The sequence below is a fragment of the Dromiciops gliroides genome, chromosome 3 (genome assembly GCF_019393635.1).
Source record: "Dromiciops gliroides isolate mDroGli1 chromosome 3, mDroGli1.pri, whole genome shotgun sequence".
NCBI lineage: Eukaryota > Metazoa > Chordata > Mammalia > Microbiotheria > Microbiotheriidae > Dromiciops > Dromiciops gliroides.
The window spans coordinates 273,714,744-273,730,327 of record NC_057863.1 but is presented as its reverse complement, the minus strand read 5'-3'; the positions used below and the strand labels follow the sequence as shown (position 1 = coordinate 273,730,327).

Sequence of the window (15,584 nt, the reverse complement as noted above, 5' to 3'; positions counted from 1 at the left end):
TTAAGGTAGCATTGTTTGGATAAAAACAATTGGCATTACTTATATGAAATGGAAACTTGTGTCAATATAAATTTATTTTTTTCAGCTCAAATATGTAGGTCTCCAGGACTTTTTCTGTTTTGTTTTAGAAAATAGAATTAATCCTAAAGTATACTTGGGAATTAATTTTTAGTGTGTTAATTTAAAAGTCTTATGCTATTGCTATAGTGACAGATGAAAAAATGTTCAAGGATACACAGTGAGTATGTAATTTGAAAGTTAAAAGGCAATATTTTATTTGTTACTTCTTAATGTTGAAGAATGTTGGGCAAGAAATTAAGAAATTGTGTATATTTTCTGATAAATTGTTGAATAAATGTTAAAACTTGTGTTTGAGTTAATATGGTATTTGAAAATTTAATTATTAAAGATTACTAAATCAGGTATATGTGGCCAAGTTAACAACCCTGGTTGAACAATAATGGAATTCTTAACTTTTGCCCTGGAATATGATCATTAGAATGGTTTCTGATTAGTTAATTAATTCTGGTTTGCTCAGACTTTATATACTTATGACTTCCTTATGTTAAAGGACTTAAAAATTCAGAAAGCAAAAGAAATGATGACTTTTAAAAATAATCAAAATGTTATCGTTGTACAGTACAATTACTATTTGTTTTCTCCATGCTTTTAGGCTGCTTATTGAAGTATTCAAGTAAAACCAGTTTTCCATTATTTTCTTGTAGTCTCAGAGATATTAAATTTTTTTTTTTATCATTCAACTTACAGTAGGGAAAGGGGGCAAAAAAGAGGCTCAATTGAAGTTGGAAATTTTGTGTTGAGCTGTTTTGATGACATTAAGATAATTGCAGCTGTTCATATTTAATACCGTCAAGCTTAAAAAATTTTATACCAACTATAGCAGCTATTGTTTATAAAGACTAGGAAACCTACCAGTTAAAATATATTTATAATTCAAGGAAGGCAATGCCTTTTTGTTGTTTGGCCAATAAAATTTTATTTTAAAAATGATTAAAAATTGTTAAACATTTGAGTTTTAGGTAGGCTTATTAAACTGTGGTATCATAATTCTGTGCTATATATAGGGAAAATGATAAGAAGAATTCACAATATTTTATCCACAATTTGGTTGGGTACTTAAGATTAGTCATATTACTTGAAATTAATTTCTGTATAAACTAGAAATGAATTTGAATATTTTAATTTGAAATCTCTATAAGTTAAATGTTTATTAAGGAATTTACACATTTTATTCTATAATGTTAATTTTTCTCCCAGTATCTTTGTTTTCTAAAGTTTTAAGTACTTTTGGACAGCCAAAGTTTATATCCATCATAGTATTCGATGTACATTTTCCTTAAAAAATTTAAGTATCTTTTTTCTCCAGTTTTTTATACTCAAGACATTAAGTTTACTTTTAATGATTCTTTTGAGTGGTATTGTAGTAATAATATGGTCGTTTTAGAAAGTGTCTGACCTAATGAATTTCATGACAACAATCTGATGAAAAATAAAATTCTTTTGTTAATGTTTATTTGATTTGTAAGGAACACATTTGAAAGTGTGTGTGTAATTCTTCTCTCTTATGTAATAGATGTCTTCTGAAGACTTTCCATCCGTATGATGTATTCCTTCATCATGTTAAAAAGTTGCATTTTCAGCCTCATCAGGAATTTTAAACATGTTAATATTGAATTTTTTATACCATAAACGAAACATTAATTTTCTCACTTTACTTTTTTACAGCATTTTCAATTAGCTTTGGTTGACTGTAATCCCTGCACCTTGTCCAATGCTGAAAGTAAGTATTTTTTAAAGTATTATGCCTTTTTTTCCACATTAATATAACATATTAAAATACTCGCTCCTGAAATACAGCTGTCATTAGGAGAAATAGGTATTTTATGTGGCTTTTTCCTTCCAGAATTATTGAATCTAACCTTGTCTCGGTTGCCATGGCTACCTAGCTTGCACAAATGGAACATGTGAAACCAGTTTCTGTGAAGAGTCTGTGTTTAAAATAGATGTGCCGCTGAAGTGGGTTGTTGAATTAAAATTATTCCCACTAGTAGAAGAGAGTGGTTTTTATGTGGATTGGGAGATATATATTTTATGGAACATATATTTTTAATTTTCATCCTGCATCATTATTTTAGAAAACATTATACAAAGATGCTAATCTTATGTGATACCTCTCTGATTCTTTCCATGGTAAGTATTTGCAATGTATGTTGTCAGGATATTTTCTTGGTTTTGCAGAATTTTGTTTACATATTTATGTGTTAATACTTTTTTTCTTTAATCTGCTCATTTAAACTGTATAATCACGTATTACTGTTTCTTTTCAAATAGCTTTATCTATACTTTTCCCCTCTAAGACAAATTGATTATCATGGATGTATAGTATATGGACTGTTTTGCTTGTATATTACATTTGCTTCAAAATTACTTAATGAGTTTTCAAATAACATAGCCAATGTCTACAAACTAGGATTTTAAATATTTTATATGTAAAAGAAAGAAATTTTGAATATTATAGCAAAAATTTAGCCAATTTTTACTAAAAATTCTGATTTTCTTTGTAGAGATAAAGTAAGGTGAATCCTCCAGTAAGAAACTATGTATATGTTCTTGTAAATTTTATACGTAATGGTTGAATAAGATGTAGCCTGCATTCATAAGCAAATACCAAGTGCTTATACAGCTAATTTGATAAACTATAGAAAGTAACTTCCGCTTCCCCCCAAATGCATGAAAACTCGTTATATTGTGGATTCACATGTTTTCAGTAAAATTGTCAGCTAAAACACAATTTAAAATAAAAGTCTAATATAATACTTACCAAGTTAAAGTGGTTATATCATGAGTAATTTTGTACTTTTATACCATCATTATAAAATTTATCGATTATATTTTCTAAAGATCACATTATTGGTATTCTATATTGTTTCGTGTCTTCAGGATAAAAATAAAGTAGGAAAATCATATTTCTAAGGTTATATAGATTATATTTAATTGAAACACTGTGGAAATAAAATAAGAATGGAGATAAAGGGGGGAAAAGCTATGCATTCCTTTGTATTATCTCAAGGACAGTTAGAAGAAATTCCCTAAAAACATTTTTTTTTTAAACAGCTTTGAATACTCATGCCCAATATTTCTATGACCTTTAGCATCATTGCTAATTAACTAATGTTGGGAAGAATAGGGAGCCATAAAACTTAAGCCCCAAACTTGATACAGTGTTCACCATGAATCTTCTATCCCTTAATGTTTTCAGTATATATTGCTGGTATAGAAATAAACTGGTAAAGTTAATTAACTTGTAGTTATTAAGTTGCTTTAAGTACCTTTCTCAGTCTTTTCTAAAGAAAAATTGGCAAACACAGGTCTTATCATTAATTGCTCTATTGTTTTTATTCAAAAAAGTGGTCACAATTTGATTTTTATTTCTATTCTATTTCTATTCCTTTCATGCTTCCAAAATGAAAAAGATAATTGGACTAGTGGACTCTTATGCCCCATCTAATTCTAAATTTATGATCCTAACATGATCAATAGTACAGCTGTGCCCCTTTAAGGAAACATTATGTACAGAAACCTGCATTTATAAAACATGCATTTGAAGTGGTTGTTTAGATTAAGAGAATTTTTTTCTTTTACAAGTCCACCAGAGTTTATAAACATCACATTTTTGTAACACATTTTAAAAAAATTGTTATACAAAAATTTGGCTCATATACATCTGTTTTAGAATATCAGTTGCCTAATATGAAGTATGCTTCTTTACAGACAGCTTGTAACTTTTACATAAACTTTATTCCAAAAGTCTGTCTAACAAATCATTTTTTTTTCATTAAAGGATTGTTTAAATTATAAAGGCAGCTGACCAAAGCCTCTTCAGTTGATATTGTTTATACAGTATTATGACTATTTTAAGTTTATTTGTAAATATAAATATGATTTGTTCTTTTATATAAATTCATCTTTTTTTTAATTTACCAGCTCCTGTGATATTTCTGGTATTGGCTTATTAGCCATTTCCTCACATTATCACCTCCCACCCCCTACTGGCCATAGCTCTATTTTTCTGATTCCTTGGGATATCTTTTACCAACTCGGCCTGATTTTCATTTATAATTTGATGAATATGAATGTATTTTAATTGAAACTTACTGTATATCTATTATGCTCTCAATGTTGTCAGTTTGGAATCAGTATTCTGTAATAAAAAAGGAACCAGAACAGGAGACACTATCTCAGTTTGCATTTTAGCTATCAAATCTACTTCCTTTGTGACCTTGGAAACATTATTTAACCTGTATAGCTCTGAGTTTATTTATAACATTAAGTTGTCAGTTCAAGCAATTTCTAAATTCCCTTCCAGTTCTAGGTCAAAGATTTCTCCAGTCCATCACTTAGCTTTCTTTTTCTTTATAATCTCTTAGTTATCTCATTCAACTTTATAGCTTCAGCTATTGCTTTGATGCTTATGATTATCAAATATATTTATATCTGTTTCTCCTTAGTTCTGATTCTGTATCTTCAATTGGTGGTCCATGTAGACGTTCTAATGGTACTTCAAATGTAGCATATTCAAAATTTGACTTAGTCATGTTCTCCTCTAAACTAGCCCAACCTTCCAGCTATACTGTTGTTCTTCTTTTGCTGCTTCTTTTTCTTGCTGTTCCTCTTTTTCTTGTGGTTCTTGTTGATCATTCTCTCAGTCACCCAGACTTGAAAGCTTCATGTCATCCTTGACTCTTTTGTTTCCCTCTCTCTCTCAACATCCTTCATCAGTTGCCACATCCTAGCAATTTGTGTTCATTCACATGCATTCTGGAAAATGAATATCATTTGTGAAATGACTCTAAATCTTAACCTCCTAAGTTTAGAATGACACTTTGATTTTTTTACCTGAGATCCCATTGATAATTTTTTTTTTCTGTTTTCTATATAGAATCCTAGTGTATTGAAAGCTTTTTTCCCCCCCTAAGCAGCACAGAAACAGTTGGGAGTTGCTGAGGGAGGATCTCAAATAGATTTGCTTACAGCATTAGTTTTGTATTGTAGCATGGAACGATATTTTCATGGACTACTAGTACTCCTTAGGAGATTAGAATGTTGACAGATGGATAATTTACTAAGTGTTTAATCCTTTTCTTTCCTGAAAATTTCAACTTGCATTAAATACAGTATTTTTCATTGCTTTTCCTTCTTGTTTCATTCATGTATTATTTCCTAGCTTACCTCTTTAAACTCGTATATGAAGATCATTGGATCTATAAGGTGGGATTAAAAGTTCTGTACCTTAACTTTAGTGAAAAAGGAATAAAAGTAATAAGCTCTTATTCAGTACTTACTCATTTTTAGGCACATTGTTGGGAAAAGGGGAAAAGAGTTTTACAGAAGAAACTACAGATGTGGCTGCTCCCTCATTCCAATACTTGATAATCATATTGATGGAAAGAAATAGATGCCCATAAAATAAATAGATACACTGTAATATGAAGAACATTGTTAAATCTAATAATATAGATTTCTTTTGGGGCACTAATATAATTTACACTTTTAAATATCTACCAATTGGAAATTATTCTACCAGATTTTGAAGATTGTTTTAGTCCTAATGATCTTACATTTAGAACTTTATGCAATGGAAATAGTTTGTCCCCTGTCCCTGGTTTTATGTATGGCTGTTCTACTATTGAAGTTTTACCTGAGTAAATTGGATGTTTTTAGCTGAAACTGTAATACAATTTGGTTAAAATGTTTAGGATAAGATAGCTATGTATGGTGTGGTACTAACAGTATTAAAGAACTAACTAACTTTTTATTTGCATTAATGAATTCAGAGTTCTTACTTGAATGCTAGGAACATCTCTTTCAGTGTAATTCAGATAACTTTTCTTTCCAATCTTTCACCATGTCTTTGAGATTCTTCCCAGTTAGAAGCCACAGACATGGAGGTCTTAGGAGTTGAAGGCCCCCATGCCCTGTGCTGAGGGACAGGTTGTTCTTTTAATGTTGGAGTGAAAAGTGGCTAGGTTTATAGGGAAATAATTATTGAGGAGAAGGGGATTGGGTAGCTTTGGAATTGTATAATTGAAAGTAATGATTGAGAGAAATTGGAGGGTGAGAAATTGAAGAGCTTTGCAATTACTTCTCACTTTTTCTTGTCATAGAAGGAGTACTGTTAATGGATGAGGAAATAATATTAGTAAAATGTTTGATAGCACTAGAAATGGCTTTTTCTCTTTCTATTCTACTTCTTGAGTCTTTTGCCATCACAAGGTGATGGGATTTCAAAAAATGAACATGGCACCATTGTGGTAGTTTTCCCCTTCTCCAATATTTCTTTTCTCTTTTGGCTTGTTTTCACTGATCCTTACAATCCAAGTGCAGCATGGAAGATGAAATTTGGAACTTTGGAGTAAGAAGTTAAAGAGGAATTAGGCAACAAGCAGTTTGAGGAATGGAATTCCCAGGGGCATTACATGAGGGAAGGAAAATTTCTGATAATCTTGAGGGGTCAGGTATATCCCACCCTACTAAATCAAGGGTTTCAGAAGTTAAATTTGTCTCTTCTTAGTTGAATTTTTTTATTCTGGCAAATCTGGTCATGAGTTTTCCTCATAAAAGAAGTTTAAATAATTTTGCCATTTCCTAAAATAATTTCATTTTAACTCCAGAATTTATTCTGAGATAAAGTTGTTTTTGCTGTAAGAAATTTAAAGTAATCAAACGTCTACACAAACTATATGGTAATGAGAACTTAGAGTTGGTTGTTTTTGGTTTATTTGCTTTTTAATTGTAAGGAGAAGTAATATAAAGCTTATTTAGGATAACCCTCCTGCCCCTTCCTCTAAATTTTATAGACAATTGCCCAAAAGATTGCCAGTTAACTAAGGCTAAATGTCTAGCTAGTTACAAACCTGAGACAGAATGTCTACCAAGTCTTGGTACTCTCCTATTATTCTCTGTGATCTACTCACTACATCAGTTTGCCCCCTACATGAATGGTCAAATTAAAATGATAACTACAATAATTGATATTTTGTAGCCTCAGGTCTTCAGAATGCTTTCCATTTTCTCATTTGATCTTTACAAGAAACATGTAATGTGATAACTATTTCCAGCTTATGGATGAAGGAAATGATGTGTCTAGAGTTTAAATGTGCTTGATCAGGCAGCTAGTAACTGTTGTAGAAATAGGAAGCTAGGAATCTTTTGGGTCCAGGTCCAACAATCATTCCATGCTATCATGATGCATATATTTAATATTTAGGGGAAAATAACAGGTTTTTGTTCAAAAGATTCTTAAGAACATCATGTATTTAAAAGCCAGCTGGTTGTCAGCTATCTTTCTCTTACTGAATCATTTCTTCAGGCCTCTGGTTTCTCATGTAAAATGAGGTTGTTTGACATGCTTCGGTTTCTCTGAAAGAGGCAATTGTTGGAAGGGAGATTGGGCATCATGAAGGCTTGGGAGAGGACCAAAAAAAAAATCCTGATTTGACTGATAACATATTTGGTCATTTTCCTCCTGAGGAAGAATTATATTTCATACTCCCATTTTCCTTATTGTGTTTTTGATTGTTTAGCATTTTCTGCTGCACATTTTTATTTGATTATTAAATTAGTTCCTCTAAGTCAACATACCCTGAAAAAACTCATCTTTCCTGGTAAACCTGCCATTTTCTCTCCAAACTTCCATGATTTTGTGAGAGATGCCTCCAATCTTGTAGGTTTGTAGTCATAACACCATCTTTAACTTAATGCCTGCCTTGATACACCACATCCCACCATGTGCCAAGATTTTAAATTTCATCTTACAGTGTCTGGCATCTTCACTCAAATGGCTAGTTCATACTTACATTATCTTTTTTTTTTGTTTAGACTACTATAATAAAACCTCCTCTTCTCCCTGTTTCCAATCTGCAGTCCATCTTTCACATAATTGCACAAAAATCTTAATCACTGTTTTGAACGCATCACTTCACAATTCAGAAAACTTCAGTGGATTCTTATTGTTTCTAGAATAAAATGCTAATTCCTAAGGCTGTCATATAAAACTTTCAATTCCCTAGTGTTTTCTTCATATGGTATAGTAAACAAGACAGCTGGCCGTGGAACTAGGAAGACCCGAGTTCATGTGCTGCTTTTGATCCACATTGTGGATGTGGGTAAATGCTTTTATCTTTCAGAACCTTTGGTCACTCTTCAAAGACATTCTTAACCTGGGGTCCATAAACTTGATTTTTTAAACAGCTTATACTTTAACTATACTTAAATGTAATTTATTTCCTTCATAATATAGTGTTAATTAAAAAAATCCTTAGGAGTCCATGCCACAAAAAAAGGATAAGAATCCCTATTCTGAAAATCTTTAAATTGAAGATAAAGTGCCATCCTGCATTGGGTAGAGGAAGATCCTCACTGGGAAGTAGCTATACCAGTGAAATCATAGGTCTTATCTCTGATCCTTCCTTAATCTGAATGTTTTTTATCTCTACTCTCCCTCCACCCCAACCCCCTTCAATAAAATGTAAACTTTTAAAATAAAAAGAACAGATCTATGTGTTGTAGATGTTTTCTTAATTGTTCATTTTCTAGTGTTGGGAGTGGGAAAAGGGAGGGTGGCACAAGATTTTATATCATTCAAATGAAATCTGCTATGAAATGAGGAGATAAATGTCATCTCTTGACCATTTCATTATTTGACTTTTCTATTTTGCTACATAGTCACATCTCAGTTTTTAAAACTTTATCAAGATGCAAATATTTGACACCTTGACATTATCTTCATATTTCTCTGAACGTGAAAAAATTTGTTCTCTGTAAAATATTTTTATTTCTGTTTAATTTGTTTTGATCATAAAACCATGACCATGTTAATCTTGTATTCAAATTAGTCTGTTAAAATAATTTTGACCTTTTATTTTCTGAGAATCCTGTTTCTTCATCTAGCTTTATGTTTCATTAATTCATATAGTGCATTTAAAATAAAACTAATTTTGTATCTGTAATTAAAATTTAACCTCTATTAACTTCATTACTTTTATTTTGGCATTAAAGTTATGAATTGAAATACCTATTAACTGTTGTAGGTTTTTATAATTGATTTTTACTCTCCCTGATCCTTTGCAGTTCAATTTCACATTGCCCACTTGTATGAAACTCAGGTAAGTTGTGTTTAGCTTTACTTAAAAAACCACTATTTTATTAATAATTTTCTTATGAATAAATGTATTTATTTTTTGAAACCTAATATTTGCAGGCATCATAAAAGACCATAGTATGTATATCAAGATAATTTTTGTTTGTTTGTTTGTTTTTACTGAGAAATTTATATGATGGTTTATAAGAAATATTTGCAAATTTGAGAGCGATGGGGTTTTTAAGTATTAGATTAGTTCTGTAACCTGTTTAAGATTTCTGGATATTTAGGTATTTGTGTTTTCCTGCAAGAAACAAAATCTCAGTTGGTTATTTACAGTTATTATTGATGTTTTCTGCTTTGTTAATACTTAATGTGTATGATCCTTTTTAAAAAATAATTTTAGCTTTCTATAAAGAAGATTTGCTTCCTCTTTCCACACATTATCTAGAAAAGCTATGTATTCTCATGTCATCAATTTATCCCACTAATAAAAAGAACAATTATTTTGACAGTAGAATTAAATTGTTTGACATCTGGGTGCATCATGAGTAGGTGGTAGAGAGAATTTGAGGTTCCAGATTTTAACCTTCCTAGTCATACATTCTGCTTTATTTTAGGCTAGTTTAGCCTTCTTTTCACTTGTTATTTCCTTAAAATATTCCTTTATAACAAAGGAAAGATTTTTTCCATTCAATTTACTGTTAAAATTAATTTCTCTTTCTTTGGAACATGCTAATCTTTAGTATGGATTATTGGTCCAGAAATATAAATCCAGTCTAGTCAATGAACCATTAAATGTTTGCTTTGTGCCAATCAGTGTGCAAGGAAAATAAAAAAGAAAATAAAAAACAAACTCCCTGATCATTCAGAGCTTTCAGTGTAATGATGAGACAAACATGCAGACAATTGTGTACAAAGTATCTATACATGATAAATTGGAGATCATCTCAGAGGCAAGAAACTAAAATTAAGAAGGACTGGGAAGGGTTTTTTACATGGTGGAGTTTTAGCTGATCCTTAAGCCAGGAGTCCAGGATGAGGAGGGGGAAAATGAAATGCACTGGAGAAAGAGAAAATGTTCTTTCAGCAAATAGAGGGGAGTGTTTTAACCTGAGAATTGGGGAGATCATTGTATTGAATCTTATTTAAAATATGTGGGTGGGAGTAAGGGAGTAAGAAGAGTGGAAAGGGAGATGAGGGCCAGGTCTTTGAAAGTCAAACAGGATTTTGTTTATTCCTGCAGGTAATAGGGAACAAGTGAAGTTTATTGCAGTGGGATGGAGAGGGTAGATGCCAGTGTTATCTGATAACATGATTAGACCAGCCCTTTAGGAGGAAAAATGAAACTAGCATAAAATTAAGAAGTTGTTACAGGTTATCCACAAGTAGATAATGGAAAATTCTTATTTTGGAATTTGTCCGCCAATAATCTGTTCCCATTTTATTTCTTGGTCCACTAATTATCTAAATATTTTTGGCCATATTACATGCTGAAATAGAGATTATTTAGAAATTTACTTGTTCTTTACCATAATTTTATTTTGAAAATTAGCAGCCTTGAATCTAGGAAGTAATCCTTATGTGCCTAATTTGAAACTTTAGAGTATATTATTAAACTTGTGTTTATTGATGAATCTTTCAATCCATTATAAGGAGGAGGATATTTTCTGTTTGTTGCATATTTTATTTATTTCTATGCTCTCAATATTTTTCATTTTGCCTTATCTGAAAGTAGTGCATTTGTTTCTTAATTTATGAAAATACCTTATCTTATGATTTAACACTATAGTGACATAGAAATTGAAGAGATTATACTTTTAAATAAGACTATGGGAGCAGCTAGGTGGAGTGGTTTATTAGAGCACTGGCTTTGGAGTCAGGAGGATCTGAGTTCAAATCAGCCTCAAACACTTAATAACTATGTGACACTGGGCAAGTCACTTAACCCTCATTGCTTTTTTTTTTTGTACACGGGGGCAATGAGGGTTAAGTGACTTGCCCAGGCTCATACAGCTAGTAAGCGTCAAGTGTCTGGGGCCGGATTTGAACTCAGGTCCTACTGAATCCAGGGCTGGTGCTTTATCCACTGCGCCACCTAGCTGCCCACTAATTGCCTTTTAAAAAAAGACTATAGGAAGGAATGGAAAGTTGTAGCAGAATTTGGACATAGAACAAAATTCTTTTTTTGTCCTTAGACATTCCAGGTATATACATAATTTCAGGACCTTGGGGGCATATCTGAAACTACTGTTCATTTAACATCTCACAACTAAGATCTGTTGCATACTTAGAAATCAGCTTTTTTTTTCCCCTCCCTGTCGCATGGTCTCTTGTTCTTGTATCAGTTAGTAGTAGTCTTTGTGATAGGTACCATATTAAAAACAATGGTGAAGACTTCAAATATAATAATTATTCATTGTCAGTCTTGCATGCAATGTAAACTTATATTAGATGAGATTTTGATAAGCCAGAAAGCAATATATTCACATATTACCTCATCTTAGTTACTTTTATTATAAAGATTATTTTATACAGAAAAAACTTTGTTCAAAAACTGAATAAATTCTAGATTATGTGGTAAGTAGTTACTGCATTTATTTCTCTTATAGAAGATCTGCAAGAAGTTAGTTAGATTGGTATATAGTTCAAATGATTTTAGACCCTCACGTAAAACACTCAGAATAAAGTTCACCACGTACTTAATTTACATTTCATGTGCAATCTCACTAACTTTATGAAATGTGAATGTTTCAGTAACCATTATGTTTGCTATGGCCAAATATTTGCCAGAATTCACTACCCTGAAAGAATCACAGGGAGATACTTTTAAGATAGATCAAATTATAGCAATTTGAGGTCTAAATGAGACCTTTTAACAATTCTTAATGTGTGGAAAGTTTTATCAGTTTTCTTTAAGTATATTCTTAGTGAAAACTAGGTCTTTAATGCCTTTAATTATTGAAAAAGTAAACCTGTGCTCTTTGTTTCAAGCCAAATTATATTAGAGACAATTGATCAATATGTTAGCTTTCCTTGATTGGAGACAGATCTGAAAGATCTAACTTCCTTGTTGGCAATGGAATTTTCTCTCAGGAAAGCACTTACTGTTTATTACATTGCAAAGTAGAAGAAAAGTATATAGTTTAAATTTTTAATTTTCCAAATAGAACCATAGTCTCCTATCTCTTATGCCCTCTTAGACTTTTAAAGGAAGTATCTCCTCAAACAAATCACTCTTTTTAATTACTCTTTAATTTGGTAAAAAAGTATGTAAAGAGATAGCTTTCTTAATTGAGTTAACAAAGTACATTTCCACTCTTCATTTGATCACAGAAGACAAGATGTAGTCACTTCTATGCTATGATTGATTTAAGCTCTCTTTGAGGAAAATTTTGATTCAACTGAAACCTGTTACTATTTGAGGCTTTAGTGTGCTTTATGCTTCTATACTAGTGGTAAAAATATAAGCAAAATAGTAAAAGACATGAAGAATGGGATTATTTGGAATATAGAATATGTGACTATAAGGAACTAGATGTAGATACAGTGCTGGCCTTTGAGTTAGAAAGTCTTGAGTTCAAATCCTATATCTCAATAACTTAATAGTTATGTGATCCTGAGATCATATAAGTTAACTTTAGTTTCTTCATCTGTAAAATGTAATACTAGCACCTCCAAGATTCAGATAAGATAGCAATTGTCAAGCACTTTGCAAAACTTAAAGCTATTATTATCATCATCCTTAAACAATATTAATTATCTACCAATCATTCTTAACCCATATTATAGAAATATCTTTTCTACATTTCTCTTTATTTTACTATATAGGACTAGTGTCCTAGCTATAAGTAATTATGTGAATATAGACATGTTATTTAGCATCTCTCTATTCTTCTCTCTTACTCTTCTATGAAAGAAAAGAAATAATACTTATTCTATTTCCTAGAGTTTTGAAGAAAGGTCTTTGTAAACCATAAAACACTACAGAGATATGAACTATCTCTATTATAAAAGGAACATAGATATTCAATAATTGTTCCTTTTTCTAATTACCAATTTTAGTAGTAGGTATCCAGCTTCCAAATAAATATCTATAAGACTATTATGCAAGCAACTTTAAGGCTTATCTATGTCTTTTTATTTACTTCTTTCTATTCATTCTTTATCAGAAATTTTCATGAAATTCCTAAAGCAGTATTAAATACTGGTTGGTCCTCAATTGTCATTATAGTATCTAGGAAATTCTGTTTTAAAGTTAGTTCTCTGTCATTAAAGTTCAGTAATTCATTTGGTTCACCTACCCAAATAATTGTTCCTGTTGTGCTATGAAATATACATATGTAAAGCCTTTGAAATTGGTTTGATCATTTTTAAAAAAAATTTTCCCCCACACTTGTTAGGAGAAAAGTTCCTGAATTTAATTATATTAGTTGGAACAGTATTTTGTTTATTTGCCAACACATAAGGAAAAATCAGCATTAATGATCATTTTTTGCTTTAAAGTTATAAATGTGCCCTTTGTATGTCCTATACAATTACAGCTTAAAACATTTATCTCGGGCGGCTAGGTGGCGCAGTGGATAAAGCACAGGCCCTGGATTCAGGAGTACCTGAGTTCAAATCCAGCCTCAGACACTTGACACTTAGTAACTGTGTGACCCTGGGCAAGTCACTTAACCCCCATTGCCCCTCAAAAAAAAAACCAAAACCATTTATCCTTCTTTTTAAAAATTTCAGTGATGAGTTTACATTCTGATTTGTATAAGCAATACAGCAGAAATTGTATACAGTGATTTCAAAGTGGGGCAGCTAGGTGGCACAATGGATAAAGCACTGACCCTGGAATCAGGAGGACCTGAGTTCATATCCGACCTCAGACACTTGACACTTAGTAACTGTGTGACCCTGGGCAAATCACTTACCTCCTCTTCCCCCCCCCAAACAAACAAACAAACAAAAACCCCAACAAACAAGAAAAACCAAATAATTTGAGAATTCTAAATATTTGTTCCTGTCTATTTTTTCCCTTCTTGGTGGTTTTACTATATATCAGATGAAACTACTTAAAAAGGACAGTAATCACTTTCTTTTGAGACTATTTTGACTGCTTACATTCTATTAATAAAAAGTTTTTATTTGGGACATTTAATATAGTAAAATGACCCTACTTATAGCATATATTTGGAAATGTGGTTATTATATGGCCAGAAGTACTTGCTTCAATACCTTTTTAAGAGGCATTATGATAGGTAGAGTTTTTGATTTGTAGTAGGGAAGACCTGGGTTCTTACCTACCTTCAAGATACCCTGATCTTGGCTAAGTCATTTGGCCATTCTAAGTCTCAATTTCATTGTTTGTAAAATGGGCTTACTAAGTACCTGCCACACAAGGTTGTTTTGTGGATCTTGTGAGATATTTGCAAAATGCTTTGCAAACCGTCAATTGCTATATTAATTCCAGGAAATAATATTTAAATATTTTTATTGTTTACTAAATATATCATTGAATACAATATAATATTTTTAATTAATCGTTTTCAACATTTTGTTAACTTATCACTTAAAATTATTTTTCCATTTCCAAGTGAGCCTGCTCTTTTCCCCTCTCCATCTCTCCTGTGCAAAACAACTCAAATCTTAGCTTCATCCTTCAGTACTTTTTATTGTACACCTGCAGGTTATCATAAGTCCTTGCCATCTCAATGATTGTGGAGAAATTGGAGAATCACCATCTGGTCCTCAGTATTGGCCTTACATCCCTCTTGCTGGCAGATTATGACTAGGAAGCTTGGTTAAGATTGGGGAATTGAAAAGCCTATAGGTTAGAGGAAAATCTGTTAGGAAGTAGCCCAAACAACAAGTGTTCAAATTCTGTTTTCCTCAATGTTTGATCTACCCTTAGATTGTGCTTGCACGAATGAAAGTATTAAGGTAGTTGAACCCATCTATGGATCTGATATTGGTTAAACTGCAAGCATTTGAAAGCATTTGACGCTTTCTCCTTCCAACTTGAAATTTTCTCTTCTTGGCTTTCTAGAACACTGCTCTGCTTTATCTTCATATATTATTGACTAATACTTTGTGTCTCCTTTGTTGACAGGAATTTCTCTACTTTCCTGTTAAATATGATTGCTTCTGAAAATTCAGAACATGATCTAACAATCATTAGCCTATACTCATTCCTGAAAAGGTTTCAGCTGTTTTCATAGTTTTATGATAGTCCTGCATTTTCAACTTTTTCAATGTTTTCACTCAGGTATCCTCTCAAGCCGAGTTGTCTACCTTTATTCCAAAGCATGCTGCTTTCCTGACTTTTCTTTTTGTGTCAACATTGCAGTCACATTCTATTCATCTTATTTTTTGTCCTCACCAAAAACTCAGGTCATCTTTAATGTCTCTGTTTTGTTTTCCGTAGTTTGTC

General features: G+C 31.7%; 1 protein-coding gene across 6 annotated transcripts in view; it reads left to right on the top strand.

Moving 5' to 3' along the window:
• KDM6A (lysine demethylase 6A) overlaps positions 1-15,584 on the top strand; it is a 272,112-nt gene that overhangs the window by 169,972 nt on the left and 86,556 nt on the right. For 5 of the 6 annotated variants that reach the window (XM_043993008.1, XM_043993006.1, XM_043993005.1 and 2 more), the window contains exons 7-8: positions 1,747-1,801; positions 9,151-9,185. In XM_043993008.1, the coding sequence (XP_043848943.1) occupies positions 1,747-1,801; positions 9,151-9,185 (90 nt within the window). Of the gene's footprint in view, positions 1-1,746; positions 1,802-2,052; positions 2,212-9,150; positions 9,186-15,584 lie in introns of those variants that run through there. The other variant, XM_043993009.1, reaches the window with a different exon arrangement.